We start from the raw sequence: 13,498 nt of genomic DNA, 5'->3' as shown, positions 1-13,498 counted from the left end.
GATGTTACTGGAGCTATTAACTTCCTGGACTTCACTTCCCATTTCAGTGCTTCAATTTTCCCTTCAAAAGGGGGAAAGGGATCTTTGAAACGTTCAGAATAAGAGAAGGAAGACATGGAGGGTGCGGGATCCCGGAGGAAAAGAAAAAAGAAAAAACAGGTTCCAAAAAGAGCCGAGAGCACCGGGAAGTTCCAGATGGAGTAGGCGCCGCATCCCGCCTCCCCCAGATGGAACCCTGGTGACCAGAAGCCTCTACAAACACAGCTCGAGTATGCGGGAACGAGGACTTTTTCTCAAATCTGCCGGACTACACCTCCCAGGTAACCTCTGATCCCGGAAGTCATGCCCACAGCCCGCCCCCCAGCGCCATCTTTGAAACGTTCAGAATAAGAGAAGGAAGACATGGAGGGTGCGGGATCCCGGAGGAAAAGAAAAAAGAAAAAACAGGTTCCAAAAAGAGCCGAGAGCACCGGGAAGTTCCAGATGGAGTAGGCGCCGCATCCCGCCTCCCCCAGATGGAACCCTGGTGACCAGAAGCCTCTACAAACACAGCTCGAGTATGCGGGAACGAGGACTTTTTCTCAAATCTGCCGGACTACACCTCCCAGGTAACCTCTGATCCCGGAAGTCATGCCCACAGCCCGCCCCCCAGCGCCATCTTTGAAACGTTCAGAATAAGAGAAGGAAGACATGGAGGGTGCGGGATCCCGGAGGAAAAGAAAAAAGAAAAAACAGGTTCCAAAAAGAGCCGAGAGCACCGGGAAGTTCCAGATGGAGTAGGCGCCGCATCCCGCCTCCCCCAGATGGAACCCTGGTGACCAGAAGCCTCTACAAACACAGCTCGAGTATGCGGGAACGAGGACTTTTTCTCAAAACCGCGCGGCCGCTTACGCGGCCGCGCGACATCTCTCTATATACAAAGTGATCAATGAGAAGTAAACCACCCAATCTTTCTCCCTGAAAATCAGAGTTAAGTTTGGAGCACGGCCACAGCCCCAGAAACACAAGGACTTAATGCAGAAACCAGCAGCTTAGAGCAGAAAAGTGAACGGACGATGCGTTAACCCAGGCCATCATTTCTGCCCAGAGGGGAAAAGGGTGTTGCCCCATTCGCCCTCTCTTCTCTGGAAAGAAGGATGGCGGCCGCATGGGAGCCTTGTGGACAGCAGGTATGAGCCGGGGGTGTGGGGGCGACTAGAGCCTCGTGGGAAGGGGGGCGTTCCGGTCCGTCCTTCACGCCCTACCGAGGTCGCCAGTCACCCCTCACGAGCGGCTCTCCAGCACGGCCACGGCCCCAGAAGCACAAGGACTTAATGCAGAACCCAGCAGCTTGGAGCAGAAAAGTGAACGGACTATGCGTTGATCCAGCCCATCAAGTCTGCTGGAGGGGAAAGGGTGTTGCCCCATTCGCCCTCTCCTCTCTGGAAAGAAAGATGGCGGCCACATGGGAGCCTTGTGGACAGCAGGTATGAGCCGGGAGTGTGGGGGCGACTAAAACCTCATGGGAAGGGGGGCGTTCTGGTCCGTCCTTCGCGCCCTACCGAGGTCACCAGTTGCCCCCCACGAACGGCTCTCCAGCACGGCCACAGCCCCAGAAGCACAAGGGCTTAATGCAGAACCCAGCAGCTTGGAGCAGAAAAGTGAAAGGACTATGCATTAATCCAGGCAATCATTTCTGCCCAGAGGGGAAAGGGTGTCGCTCCCTTCCGCCCTCCTCCCTCTGGAAAGAAAGATGGCGGCCACATGGGGGCCTTGTGGACAGCAGATATGAGCCGGGGGTGTGGGGGCGACTAAAACCTCATGGGAAGGGGGGCGTTCTGGTCCGTCCTTCACGCCCTACCGAGGTCACCAGTTGCCCCCCACGAGCGGCTCTCCAGCACAGCCACGGCCCCAGAAGCACAAGGACTTAATGCAGAACCCAGCAGCTTGGAGCAGAAAAGTGAAAGGACTATGCATTGATCCAGGCCATCAAGTCTGCCGGAGGGGAAAGGGTGTTGCCCCATTCGCCCTCTCCTCTCTGGAAAGAAAGATGGCGGCCACATGGGAGCCTTGTGGACAGCAGGTATGAGCCGGGAGTGTGGGGGCGACTAAAACCTCATGGGAAGGGGGGCGTTTCGGTCCGCCCTTCACGCCCTACCGAGGCCACCAGTTGCCCCCACGAGCGGCTCTCCAGCACGGCCACAGCCCCAGAAGCACAAGGGCTTAATGCAGAACCCAGCAGCTTGGAGCAGAAAAGTGAAAGGACTATGCGTTGATCCAGGCAATCATTTCTGCCCAGAGGGGAAAGGGTGTTGCTCCCTTCCGCCCTCCTCCCTCTGGAAAGAAAGATGGCGGCCACATGGGAGCCTTGTGGACAGCAGGTATGAGCCGGGGGTGTGGGGGCGACTAAAACCTCATGGGAAGGGGGGCGTTCTGGTCCGTCCTTCACGCCCTACCGAGGTCACCAGTTGCCCCCCGCGAGCGGCTCTCCAGCACGGCCACGGCCCCAGAAGCACAAGGACTTAATGCAGAACCCAGCAGCTTGGAGCAGAAAAGTGAACGGACTCTGCATTGATCCAGGCCATCAGGTCTGCCGGAGGGGAAAGGGTGTTGCCCCATTCGCCCTCTCCTCTTTGGAAAGAAAGATGGCGGCCACATGGGAGCCTTGTGGACAGCAGGTATGAGCCGGGAGTGTGGGGGCGACTAAAACCTCATGGGAAGGGGGGCGTTTCGGTCCGCCCTTCACGCCCTACCGAGGCCACCGGTTGCCCCCCGCGGGCGGCTCTCCAGCACGGCCAGGACTCCAGAACACAGAAACCAGTTTCTTAACTATCTGACTTTCAGTGGAAATACTTCCAGGGTCAATAGGTAAAAGAGCAGAAATCCAAAACCAACATTTAATTCTTGAACCCAGCCGTAGAAAGCAAATCACTTCACAATGCTTTTTCAGCATGTCTGATTTGGGGGGGGGGGGTAAACTCTAAATAATAGTGGTGAATCTTTTATTGAAACAATGAATCTAATCAAAGCAGATAGAGTGTTAACTAGAATTCATCTGCCTCACAGGGACGGGGAGGGGTGGGGGGTGGGGTTTTATTGGGGTTCTTCATGGTAAAAAATAAGTGTTGGTAAAGGGAAATGTGTTTGATGTTTGCATGACTGAGACATAAACCTGAAAGCTTTGTAGCCTTTCCCACAGTGATTCAATAAATAAATAAAAAAAAAAAAAAAAAAAAAAAAAAAAAAAAAGGGGGAAAGGGAGCCTGAGACACAGTATAGTGGGTAAGGCGCTTGCTTTGCATGCAATAGACAGGGGTTTGATCCCGAGCACTGCCAGGAGTAATTCCTGAGAACAAGCCAGGAGTAACTCCCGAGCATTGCTGGGTGTGACCCTCCTGCTAAAAAAAACACCCCCAAACCTAAAGGAGGAGGTCGGGGTAAATGAAACCTATTATTTTAAAATTAAGTCTGTCTTATGGCTCTCGCTGCACTTGCATTCCCATTTGGTCACTGCTGAAGACAATAATAGGTGCTCAATAAATGGTTGTTGCATACTGTAGGCACTCCATAACGTCTCAATCAAGTGGGGGAAAAAACACGCTAGTGTAATATTATAGTATTAGTGAGCAACTCTTTTTTTTTTTTTTCTTTTTTATTAGTGAAACGACATGAGGTACAGTTGTAGATTTACAAATTTTTGTGCTTGGATCTCGGTCATACCCCGATCAAATACCCATCCCTCCACCAGTGCCCATTTTCCACCACCAGGATAATATCCCGCCCCCCCATCCTCCCATCCCCCCATCCCCCCCGCCACTGTGGCAGGGCATTCCCCCCTGTTCTCTCTCTCCTCCTGGGCGCTGTGATCAGCCAAAGAGGCATTGAGTGGCGAACATGTTCAGCCCAGTCTACTTTCAACCTGCATCTCCCCTCCTGGGAGGATCCTCCAAACACCCTCCACTTGGTGTTCCCCTTTCTATCTGAATTGTCCTTTCCCCTAGAATACCCAGCTGGCCTCTAAGTTATGGAGTAATTCTCCTGGTGTTGCTCTCAGCTATTCTTGGGTATTAATCTAGTGAGCAACTCTTTAAGTAAGTGATGAAGCTACCCTTGTTCCAGGGAGTCTAGGAGCGGTTTGCTGGAACAGGACCATGGCCGATCCCTGGGTTAGAAACCGTTGGCTGCCCCCACCCCTTTGCTTCTTCTAATTTTTATTCCCTGCTCTTGTTTTTATTTTTAAAAATTTGGGTCACACCCAGTGATGCCGAGGGATCATTCCCGGCAGGCTCTGGATCAAACCCGGGTCCGCTGTGTGTGTGTGTGTGTGTGTGTGTGCGTGTATGTGAGTGTGTGTTTGAGCGTGTGTATGTACGACTGTGTATCTGTATTATGTGAGTGTGTGAATGTGTGTGAGAGTGCGTGCGAGTGTGTGAGTGAAAGATTGGTGTGTGCATGTCTGCGTGGAAGGCCACGCCATCCCCGCGGAGCTTTGGCCCCGCCCACCCGTGCTCTGCCCCGCCCACCTCGCGCTTTGGCTCCGCCCACCCGAGCCCTGGCTCCGCCTCGCACCCTGGCTCTGCCCACCCGCTCTGGCTCCGCCCACCCCACTCTTGGCTCCGCCCGTCATGCCCTAGCCCCGCCCACCCACGCTCGGGCCCGCCCACCTCGCACTTTGGCCCCGCCCTCCCCGAGCCCTCCCTTCGCCTCGCACCCTGGCTCCGTCTCGCGCCCTGGCTCTGCCCACCCGCTCTGGCTCCGCCCACCCGCTCTGGCTCCGCCCATCCCACTCTTGGCTCGCCCCGTCCCGCCCTGGCCCCGCCCATCCACGCTCTGGCCCGCCCACCCACGCTCTGGCCCGCCCACCTCGCGCTTTGGCCCTGCCCGCCCCGCCCGAGCCCTGGATCCGCCTCTCACCCTGGCTCCGCCTCGTGCCCTGGCTCTGCCCACCCGCTCTGGCTCCGCCTCGCACCCTGGCTCCGCCTCGCGCCCTGGTTCCGCCTCGCTCCCTGGCCCCGCCCACCTGCACTCTGGCCCTCCCACCTCGAGCTTCGGCCTCGCCCGCCCCGCCCGAGCTCTGGCTCCGCCTCGCGCCCTGGCCCCGCCCACCCCACTCTCGGGCCCGCCCGCCCCGCCCTCAGCCCCGCCCACCAGCCGCCCTGGCCCCGCCCTCCCGCGCCCGGCCACCGCCGGCCGGCCGGCCGGGTCCGGCCCGGGCCCCGGTTTCCGGCCGGGCCCGGGAGGCGGCGCACAAGATGGCGGCGCGCGCGGCCCCGGGGACGCGGCGGCGCCTGCGCGCGGGCCCCGAGGCGGGTCGGGGGGCGCCGTGAGACGCGCGGCCGGCCGGGCGCGCCGGGCCACGCCCCCCATGGCGGCCGCCGCGCAGGGCCCGGGCGAGGGCGCCGGCCTCCCGGGCGCCGAGGCCGCCGAGCCCGAGCGCGCCCCGCGGCGCGGCTGGCGGCACCAGTGCGCGTCCTACGTGCTGGCGCTGCGGCCCTGGAGCTTCAGCGCCTCGCTGACCCCCGTGGCGCTGGGCAGCGCGCTGGCCTACCGCTCGCAGGGCGCGCTGGACCCCCGGCTGCTGGTGGGCTGCGCCGTGGCCGTGCTGGCCGTGCACGGCGCGGGCAACCTGGTCAACACCTACTACGACTTCTCCAAGGGCATCGACCACAAGAAGAGCGACGACCGGACGCTGGTGGACCGGATCCTGGAGCCGCAGGACGTGGTGCGGTTCGGGGTCTGCCTCTACACGCTGGGCTGCGTGTGCGCCGCCGGCCTCTACTGCCTGTCCCCGCTGCGGCTGGAGCACCTGGCGCTCATCTACTTCGGGGGCCTCTCGGGCTCCTTCCTCTACACGGGAGGTGAGCGGGCGGGGGCGCGGGGCGCGGGCTCCAGGGGCTCGGACGTCGGGCCGAGGAGCGTGGCGCCCCTCGAGTCTTGCCTCTCTCCCTCCCTTCCTGGGTGGGGCCGCCCCGGCCACCCGGAGGTTCCTCCTGGCTCTGCCCTCCAGCATCCCTCCCGGCGGCCGGCGCTGCTCTGGGTACCACATGGGCTGCCGGCCGCGGATGCCTCCGCGGATGCGCTCTCTCCAGCCACATCTTTCTTTCTTGTTTCTCTCTTTGGGTCATGCGCAGGGGTTCCTCCTGGCTCCTGCACTCAGGAATCACTCCCGGCAGTGCTCCGGGGACCCTGTGGGATGCTGGGAGCCGAACCCGGGTCGGCCACGTGCAAGGCAAACGCCCCACCCGCTGTGCTGTTGCTCCAGCCCCTCACGTCTTTCTTTTCCATTATCTGGTTTGGGGGCCACACCCGCCGGCAGGCGGTGTTCAGGACTTACTCCTGGCAAGCATCTTACTCCCTACTGTTCCCCGCCCCCAGCGCTCATCTGGACTTTGGAGGGAAACCCATAAACTCTCAGTGAGTTCGGAAGATGCTGGCCTGGCATTTCCGGAGTTAGGAATGACACAAGTATCTATGGGAAAAGAAAAAAGAAATCCTACCTCGTGTCCTTTCCCTGGCTGCACCTTTTTTTTTTCTTTTTTTATTAGTGAAACACCATGAGGTACAGTTGTAGATTTACAATTTTTTGTGCTTGGGTTTCGATTATACAATGATCAGCTACCCATCCCTCCGCCAGTGCCCATTTTCCAACACCATGGATGATATCCCCCCCCACCCCCATTCCCCCATCGCCCCCTGCCTCTGTGGCAGGGCAATCCCCTATGTTCTCTCTCTCCTTTTGGGTGTTGTGGTCTGCAAAAGAGGCATTGAGTGGCAAACATGTTCAGTCCATAGTCTACTTTCGACATGCATCTCCCCTCCACGCCACTGGCCGAGCAAGTGAAAACAGAGATAGATAAATGGGACTATCTTAAACTAAGAAGCTTCTGCACCTCCGAAGAAACAGTGAACAAAATACAAAGACAGTCTACAGAATGGGAAAGGATATTCGCCGAATACACATCTGACAAGGGGTTGATATCCAGGATATACAAAATACTGGTTGAACTCCACAAGAAGAAAACATCCAACCCCATCCAAAAATGGGGCAATGAAATGAACAGAAACTTTCTCAAAGAAGAAATCCGAATGGCAAAAAAGCACATGAGAAAATGCTCTACATCATTAATCATCAGGGAGATGCAGATCAAAACCACAATGAGATACCATCTCACACCTCAGAGACTAGCTGCACCTTTAAGCTTTCAGATCAGCATGGGATTAAGTAGGAGGGGGTCAGAAGCTCTGGGGCAGGGAGCCAGCCAAGTGACCAGGCACTGCTACACAGGGACATCATGGCCACTAGGCTCCCTGTTCTTGGGGGAGCTTTTATGGATATCACAAGGACATACAAAACATGGAAAATAAGGGCGGGAGAGATAGTACAGTGGTTAAGGCGCGGGCTGGCATGCAGCCGAGCCAGGTTCTGTCTCCTGCTACAGCATACGGTCCCCCAGGCGCCGCCAGGAGCGAGTCCTGAGTACACTCGGTTGGGCCCCAAAGCTGAAAAAGAAGCTGGCCTGTGAGAGTTAGAATGACCCACGTTCCGGTGTGTTCCCAGGGTCCGGGACTTGGGGTGAGTCACGGTGAGTTAGTACCGTGATTCTATCTAGGGAAGGATGCCGGCGCCATGGGGGCAGGACAGGGGACAGCGTGCACTTGGCATTTGGGAGTCCCGGGTTCCATCCCGGCACCTCTAGCTGGGACCCCTAATAGCCCCTCCCCGTATAGAAGCCGGAGAGTGAAGAAGGACTCGAGTATCTTAACTAGTGCACTCAGGGTGGGCACAGTCCAAAGCGGATGTGAAAACCAAGGTGGAGGACGCTTAGTGACCGAGCCAGGGTCTGGAAGATCATGGGAGAGCCCTGGCCGAGGAGTGTGTGAGAGAGAACCAAGGAGGTTCAAGGAAGAAGTGCATTTGGGGGCTGGGCTGAGAGTACAGTGGGGACAGTGTTTGCCAACTCGGGTTCCCTCCCCAGCATCCCATCTGGTCCCTCAAGCACCGCCAGGAGTAACCCCTGAACATCGCTGGGAGTGACCCCAAGACCAGAAAAATAAAAACGTACATTTAGGGAGGGCAGGAAGGTCCACTGAGACTGTTTGCTTGTTTGTTGGGGGCCAGATCTGGGCGTGCTCGGGGCTCACTCGTGGTTCTGTGTTCAGGGAGCACTCCTGGTGGGGCTCTGGTCGAACCTGAGTCGCCAGCATGCACGGCGAGCGCCTTCCCCGCTGGACCATCTCTCTGGCCTCCTGGTTCTCCAGGCTGATGTTCCAGGCATTGACACTGGCGAGGGGAGAGCGGGTGCAGGTGGGGGTGGGAAGGCCCGGAAGGAGGCTGTGACCCGTCTGGACGCCCGGCATCGGGGCATCCGGGCGTGGATCCAGGCGGCCTTGGAGAAGGCGGGAACAGGCCCCTCCGGGCTGTGGAGTGGAGCTGACAGAGTTTGCCATGGGCAGGGGAGAAGGAGGAAGGAAACGGGGCGCCCGAGGCCGAGTACTGCAGAAAGGAGTGGTGCATAGCGAGAGGGCGAAGGTTGCTTTGGGGAGAAGCTGGCAGCTGGCTCTGGCCTCCTCTGCGGCTCAGCGCGGCCTCTGCGTTTGGCTCTTCTGCCCGAATAGCCGTGTTCGTGTGTTTTGGGCTCTTACTCTTGCGCCTTTTTGTTTGTTTGTTTGTTTGTTCGAGGGTCTCATTCAGCCATGCTCAGGGGTCACTCCTGGCGGGGCTCAGGATGCGGTAGGTGGTGCCGGCCATGGAGCCCGGGGGGTCTGTGTGCCCCCTCCCCACTGTCCTGTGGCTTCAGCCTCGTGTCCAGGTGGCTGTGAATTCCTGTCCTTCTCTTCCCTGTAAGAGCCAGGAGGAACCCCTGAGCATCACCAGGTGTGACCCAAAAAGCCAAAAAAAAAAACCAGCTGGACCCCGGCCTGCCTTTGTTGGTTCCCAGGGGCTGTTCCTGTCCACATGCCTGGGGGGGTTTCAGACAGTGCTCAGGGGCCCCCGCGGTACTGGGGGTGGACCAAGGGGCTCTCACCTGCACGGCCAGTGTCCCCCCCACCCCCTGGCCCCGGGCGGTGTCTGCCCAGCTGTGAGCTGAGCCAGCCCCCGCCTTCCGGCTCTCACCCCCGACCTTCTGCTGCAGGAATCGGGTTCAAGTACGTGGCGCTGGGTGACCTGGTCATCCTCATCACCTTCGGGCCGCTGGCCGTGATGTTCGCCTACGCCGTGCAGGTGGGCTCCCTGGCCGTGTTCCCGCTGCTCTACGCCGTTCCGCTGGCGCTCAGCACCGAGGCCATCCTGCACTCCAACAACACGCGGGACATGGAGTCGGACCGCGCGGCGGGCATCGTCACGCTGGCCATCCTCATCGGGCCCGCCTGCTCCTACGGGCTCTACAGCGCGCTGCTCTTCCTGCCCTACGTCATGCTCAGCATCCTGGCCACGCGCTGCACCATCAGCCTGGCGCTGCCGCTGCTCACGCTGCCCGTGGCCTTCTCCCTGGAGCGGCAGTTCCGGAGCCAGGCCTTCAGCAAGCTGCCCCAGAGGACCGCCCAGCTCAACCTCCTGCTGGGCTTCTCCTACGTGTGTGGCATCATCCTGGCCCCGGCGGGCAGCCTGCCTGGGCTCCCGGGCAGCTAGTGGCCCCGCGGGGCCTCTCTCCAGAATGTGCTGAGGACAGGCCGGGCGGAGCGGAGACACCGTGGGCCGGGCGGGGCCCGGGATGGCCTGTGAATTGCGTCCCCCCCTTCTGGAAGATTCCGCTCTGCTGTTCTTTATTGCGGCCGGGGGAGGTGGCTCGGTGGCCCGGCTCGTGCCTTAATCTATCACTTCCACTAGAGGGGGCTGCCAGGTTGCAGCCGAGTGGACAGCCTGGTGGCCTCCTGCACGTGGACAGTGTCATCCTGCAGGGCGCCGGATGCCCGATCTCTCCCTCAAGATCGTGTCTGGAAAGACCCCGCCTTCCTGGCCCAGCTCTCCCTTCACTTCTGCCACAGTTGAAGAACCAAGTCGAGTCCCTCTGCAGTGAGACGCTCAAGGGGCCATGGATATGCCAGCAGAGCCCCCCAACATGAGAGAAGCAGGGTGGCCACTCTCCTCCGTGGCTTGGGCACCGCTGCCCATGGGGCCGCCCCATCCCCCCCCCATTGCCTTTCTTGATGCTCCCTGGCCCCTCACCCCCATTCCCACAGCTAGGGCAGCGGCAGAGCCCCTTATTGGGGACATGGCTGCATTGTCACAACTCTCAGATGCACCGGGCAGGAAGGCCGCCCTGTGGGAACGAATCAGAGGTAGAGGCACGGCAGTTCCCAGGCATCCGCCTTGGTGATGGATGTGCCACCCATCACGGTTCCATGGCTCGCAGCCCCTATGGTCTCCGTGGCCAGTGTCACTCCCTGGTGTTCCGGCTGAGACCGAGTGCGTGTGAGGCCCAGTCTCATTCTTCCCGGGGGGTCAGCTGTTCTATTCTGCCAATGGCGATGGAAGAACAGTGGGGATGGAGGGCAGCAGAGATCCCACCCTCCCAACAGTGCTCTCGAGCCCGGGGCCACTCCCCAGAGTGGGCTGGGAGGTTTGAAACCCACCCACCCGTGCCAGGGGCCTTCACGGCTGCACCCTGAAGTGCTTGGGGGTTTCACGCAGTGCCAGGCGCCGTCCTGGGGCCCTGTGCACACCAGGCCCACGCTCTAGCCTATGAGCGACCTCTGCGGCGCTTGGGGACAGGTTTCTGGGCAGGTACCTGCCTGATACGTGGCTGCGCCGGGACCGTGGTTCAGATGCCAGCCCCACGGGTGGTTTGAGCACTGCCAGGTGTGGCCTCTGAGCACAGACCCAGCGGTGATCCCCAGAGAGCCACAGTGTGTGTCACCCCACCACCAGCACCCAAAAGAGCTATTTTTTTTTGTGGTTTTTTTTTTTAATGTAAGCAAAAGCCACAATTGTTGATACGATTCTAGAGCTTTAATTGATTAGTCACGGAGCTCCAATACGAAAATCGAGAAGCTTGAAAATCAGTTACTTTGTAATATGGAAATTGTTCTGTCTCATCAGAGGCTTGTCGGGGCTTCACCCGAGGGTTTCCGAGCTGTCTGCTGCTCTGAGCCTTCTGTGTTGCTCCATCAGAGCTAGTTTTCAACACCACCACCCCCACCGCTGCCCCCGAATCAAGCAAATGATTTAGCTCGGTCCGCTTGCTCAGAAAAATCCCGTTTGGAAATGAGGAAAGTCCCTCGCCGGAAGGTGGTTTCTGTGTAGACTTGGACCCCGGGCGGGAGCCCAGCCAGGCAGGGCCGACGGGACAAGCCTCCAAGCTGGGCATCGGGTTTGGCGTCTTGGGGCCCAGCCCCCTGTCTTCGAGGCACGCCCCATCCCTCAGGCTCGCCCCTGCGGGACCAAGTAGCCTGTGGGCAGGGACCAGATGTCCCCGGGGGCCACCTCCGCCCTGTCACGGAGTGCACCTAATGCCCGTTTTTATACCGCAGTGTTTCTAAAAGGCCGTGTTTGGGCCAGATTTTCTACGTGGGTCCATGTCGTTTTACTATATCCCCTGGCCCAGGGAGGATTCTCTTCCAGCTTGTAATAAAAAGAAAATGTTGATCAGCAGCCTGGCTTCCAGTTTCTGCTGTTTCCTTGACTTCCTGTGACTGTGGGCTCTGCTTCACACATCTCAGGGGACCCGGGCAGGGCCCCGGGGTTGGTGGGGGAAAGGCCTCGTCTCTGGGTGGGCTTTGGCCTAATCTCGTGGGTGCGAGTGGGAGTGCTGGTGAATATCAGCCGGGAGCTCATGGAGGCAGAGTTTACACTCTAAGGGGCTGGGTGGTACAGGGCTAGCGCTGACCGTGCACGCAGCCCACCCGATCTCATCCCTAGCACCACAGGGTGTGCCCCAAGCCTCGGAAAGGAAAACGGCAACAAGGAGGCTGATGGGATGGATGTGGGGTTTTGTTGCTTGGTTTATTATTATTTTTTGGCTTTTTGAAACACCGGCAGAGCTTAGGTGTTCCTCCTGGCTCTGTGCTCAGGCATTACTCCTGGTGGGGCTCAGGGGACCCTATGGGATGCCGGGGATGAGTCAGGTTGGTCCCATGCAAGGCAGGGAGGGCATTTACCTTGCGTGTGGCTGACCCGGGTTCCATCCCGGCATCCCATATGGTCCCCCGAGTACTGTCAGGAGTGATTCCTCTGAGTTCAGAGCCAGGAGTAACCCCTGAGCACCGCCGGCTGTGACCCAAGAAAGAAAAAATTAGCATAAATTAATAGAAGTATACGTGCATCCTCAGAATTGAAACCTTAGAAGGGAGGTTTCAGGGCAGGGCAGAGTGGATGGAAATTTTATCTGGGCCTTGGGGTCCACACCCCTGCCTTTCTTAGGCTGCAATTCAGTCTGCTCCCAATGGGGTCCCCTTTAACGGGAGGGCTGGAACTAGGGGGCAGGGGGCTGGCTTCTGGTTTGGTCTGGGGGCACACACCTGGCAATGCTCAGGAATCACTCCTGGTTCTGCACTCAGGAGCCACTTTGGGGGAGGCTCCGGGGACTGCATGGATGCCGGGGATCGAAGCTGGGTTGTCCACGTGCAAGGCAAACACCCTCCCTGTTGTACTGTCCCTCTGGCCCCTTGGTGTTTGGGCCACACCCAGTGAGGCTCAGGACTTACTCCTGGGGTGCTTGGGGGAACGTACGAGGTGCCAGGGACTGAACCCGCGATGGCTGTGTGCAAGGCAAATGCCTTACCCACTTACCCATCTTACCCACTGTACTATTGCTTGGGCCCCATTGTCTTCCTTTTGTAGCTCACACAATGCTTGCAACACACACACACACACACACACACACACACACACGTGCGCGAGCACCTTCAGCCCGAGGCGGTTGGCAGCCCCTGCTCTGAGCTGGGCACCACCAGGCCGCAGCGCCAGCCTGCCAGCTGCTTTCATCCCGGGCTCCGGACAGCGCAGGCGGGCGGGCGGGCAGTCGGTGCCTCTGGCCAGAGCCAGGCTCCAGGGTTTCGGCCAGATGCCGCGTTTCTGATGTGCCCTTGCCTAGCTTGGGGCACGGCCCTGCCAGCACGCCAGACGGTGGTGCGAGCCAGGTGGCAGCTGGCCCAGCAGGAGGGGGAGGCCCCCTTGAAGGGCAGAGACTCAGCCAGAGACCCTGAGACCCCCCAGCCCACTTCCTGGGGGCTTTGGCCATGGCTGCTGTGGGAGGGAAGGGTTTCACCGTCTCCCCAAACCTCAGTCTGGGGCCTACTTGTGGGGTGCCTGTGGGGGTCAGAGAATGCACCCACACCCTTGCCATCTCACCCCATCATTCTGCAGACGAAGACCCTGAGATTGGGGCGGCATTCCCTCCCCCAGCTGGAGCCCGGCTGTCCTTGTGCTGCGTCCAGGCCTTCTCCCTAGACACCTGGCCTCCTGGGCTGCATTCAGGAGTGAGTGAGTGACCAGTGCTCTGAGGTCCCCCAGACCAGCCTGGGGCCTGTGTGTCCTAGCAAGGAGGGATCCGCTGGAGGGGCACCTGGCCTGAGAGCG

At 59.4% G+C, this 13,498-nt stretch overlaps 1 protein-coding gene across 1 annotated transcript; it reads left to right on the top strand.

The window, feature by feature from the left end:
- Positions 1-5,344: 5,344 nt before the first annotated feature.
- UBIAD1 (UbiA prenyltransferase domain containing 1) lies at positions 5,345-9,639 on the top strand. Its single transcript, XM_056110879.1, has 2 exons — positions 5,345-5,837; positions 9,114-9,639. The coding sequence occupies exons 1-2, from the start codon at positions 5,345-5,347 to the stop codon at positions 9,608-9,610; spliced, it is 990 nt and encodes a 329-aa protein (XP_055966854.1). The 3' UTR covers positions 9,611-9,639.
- Positions 9,640-13,498: the final 3,859 nt, after the last annotated feature.

This window comes from Sorex fumeus, unplaced genomic scaffold (assembly GCF_029834395.1).
Source record: "Sorex fumeus unplaced genomic scaffold, SorFum_2.1 ptg000011l, whole genome shotgun sequence".
In the NCBI taxonomy this organism is placed as follows: domain Eukaryota; kingdom Metazoa; phylum Chordata; class Mammalia; order Eulipotyphla; family Soricidae; genus Sorex; species Sorex fumeus.
The sequence above is the reverse complement of the archived record's forward strand: the minus strand, read 5'-3'. Positions and strand labels throughout refer to the sequence as shown.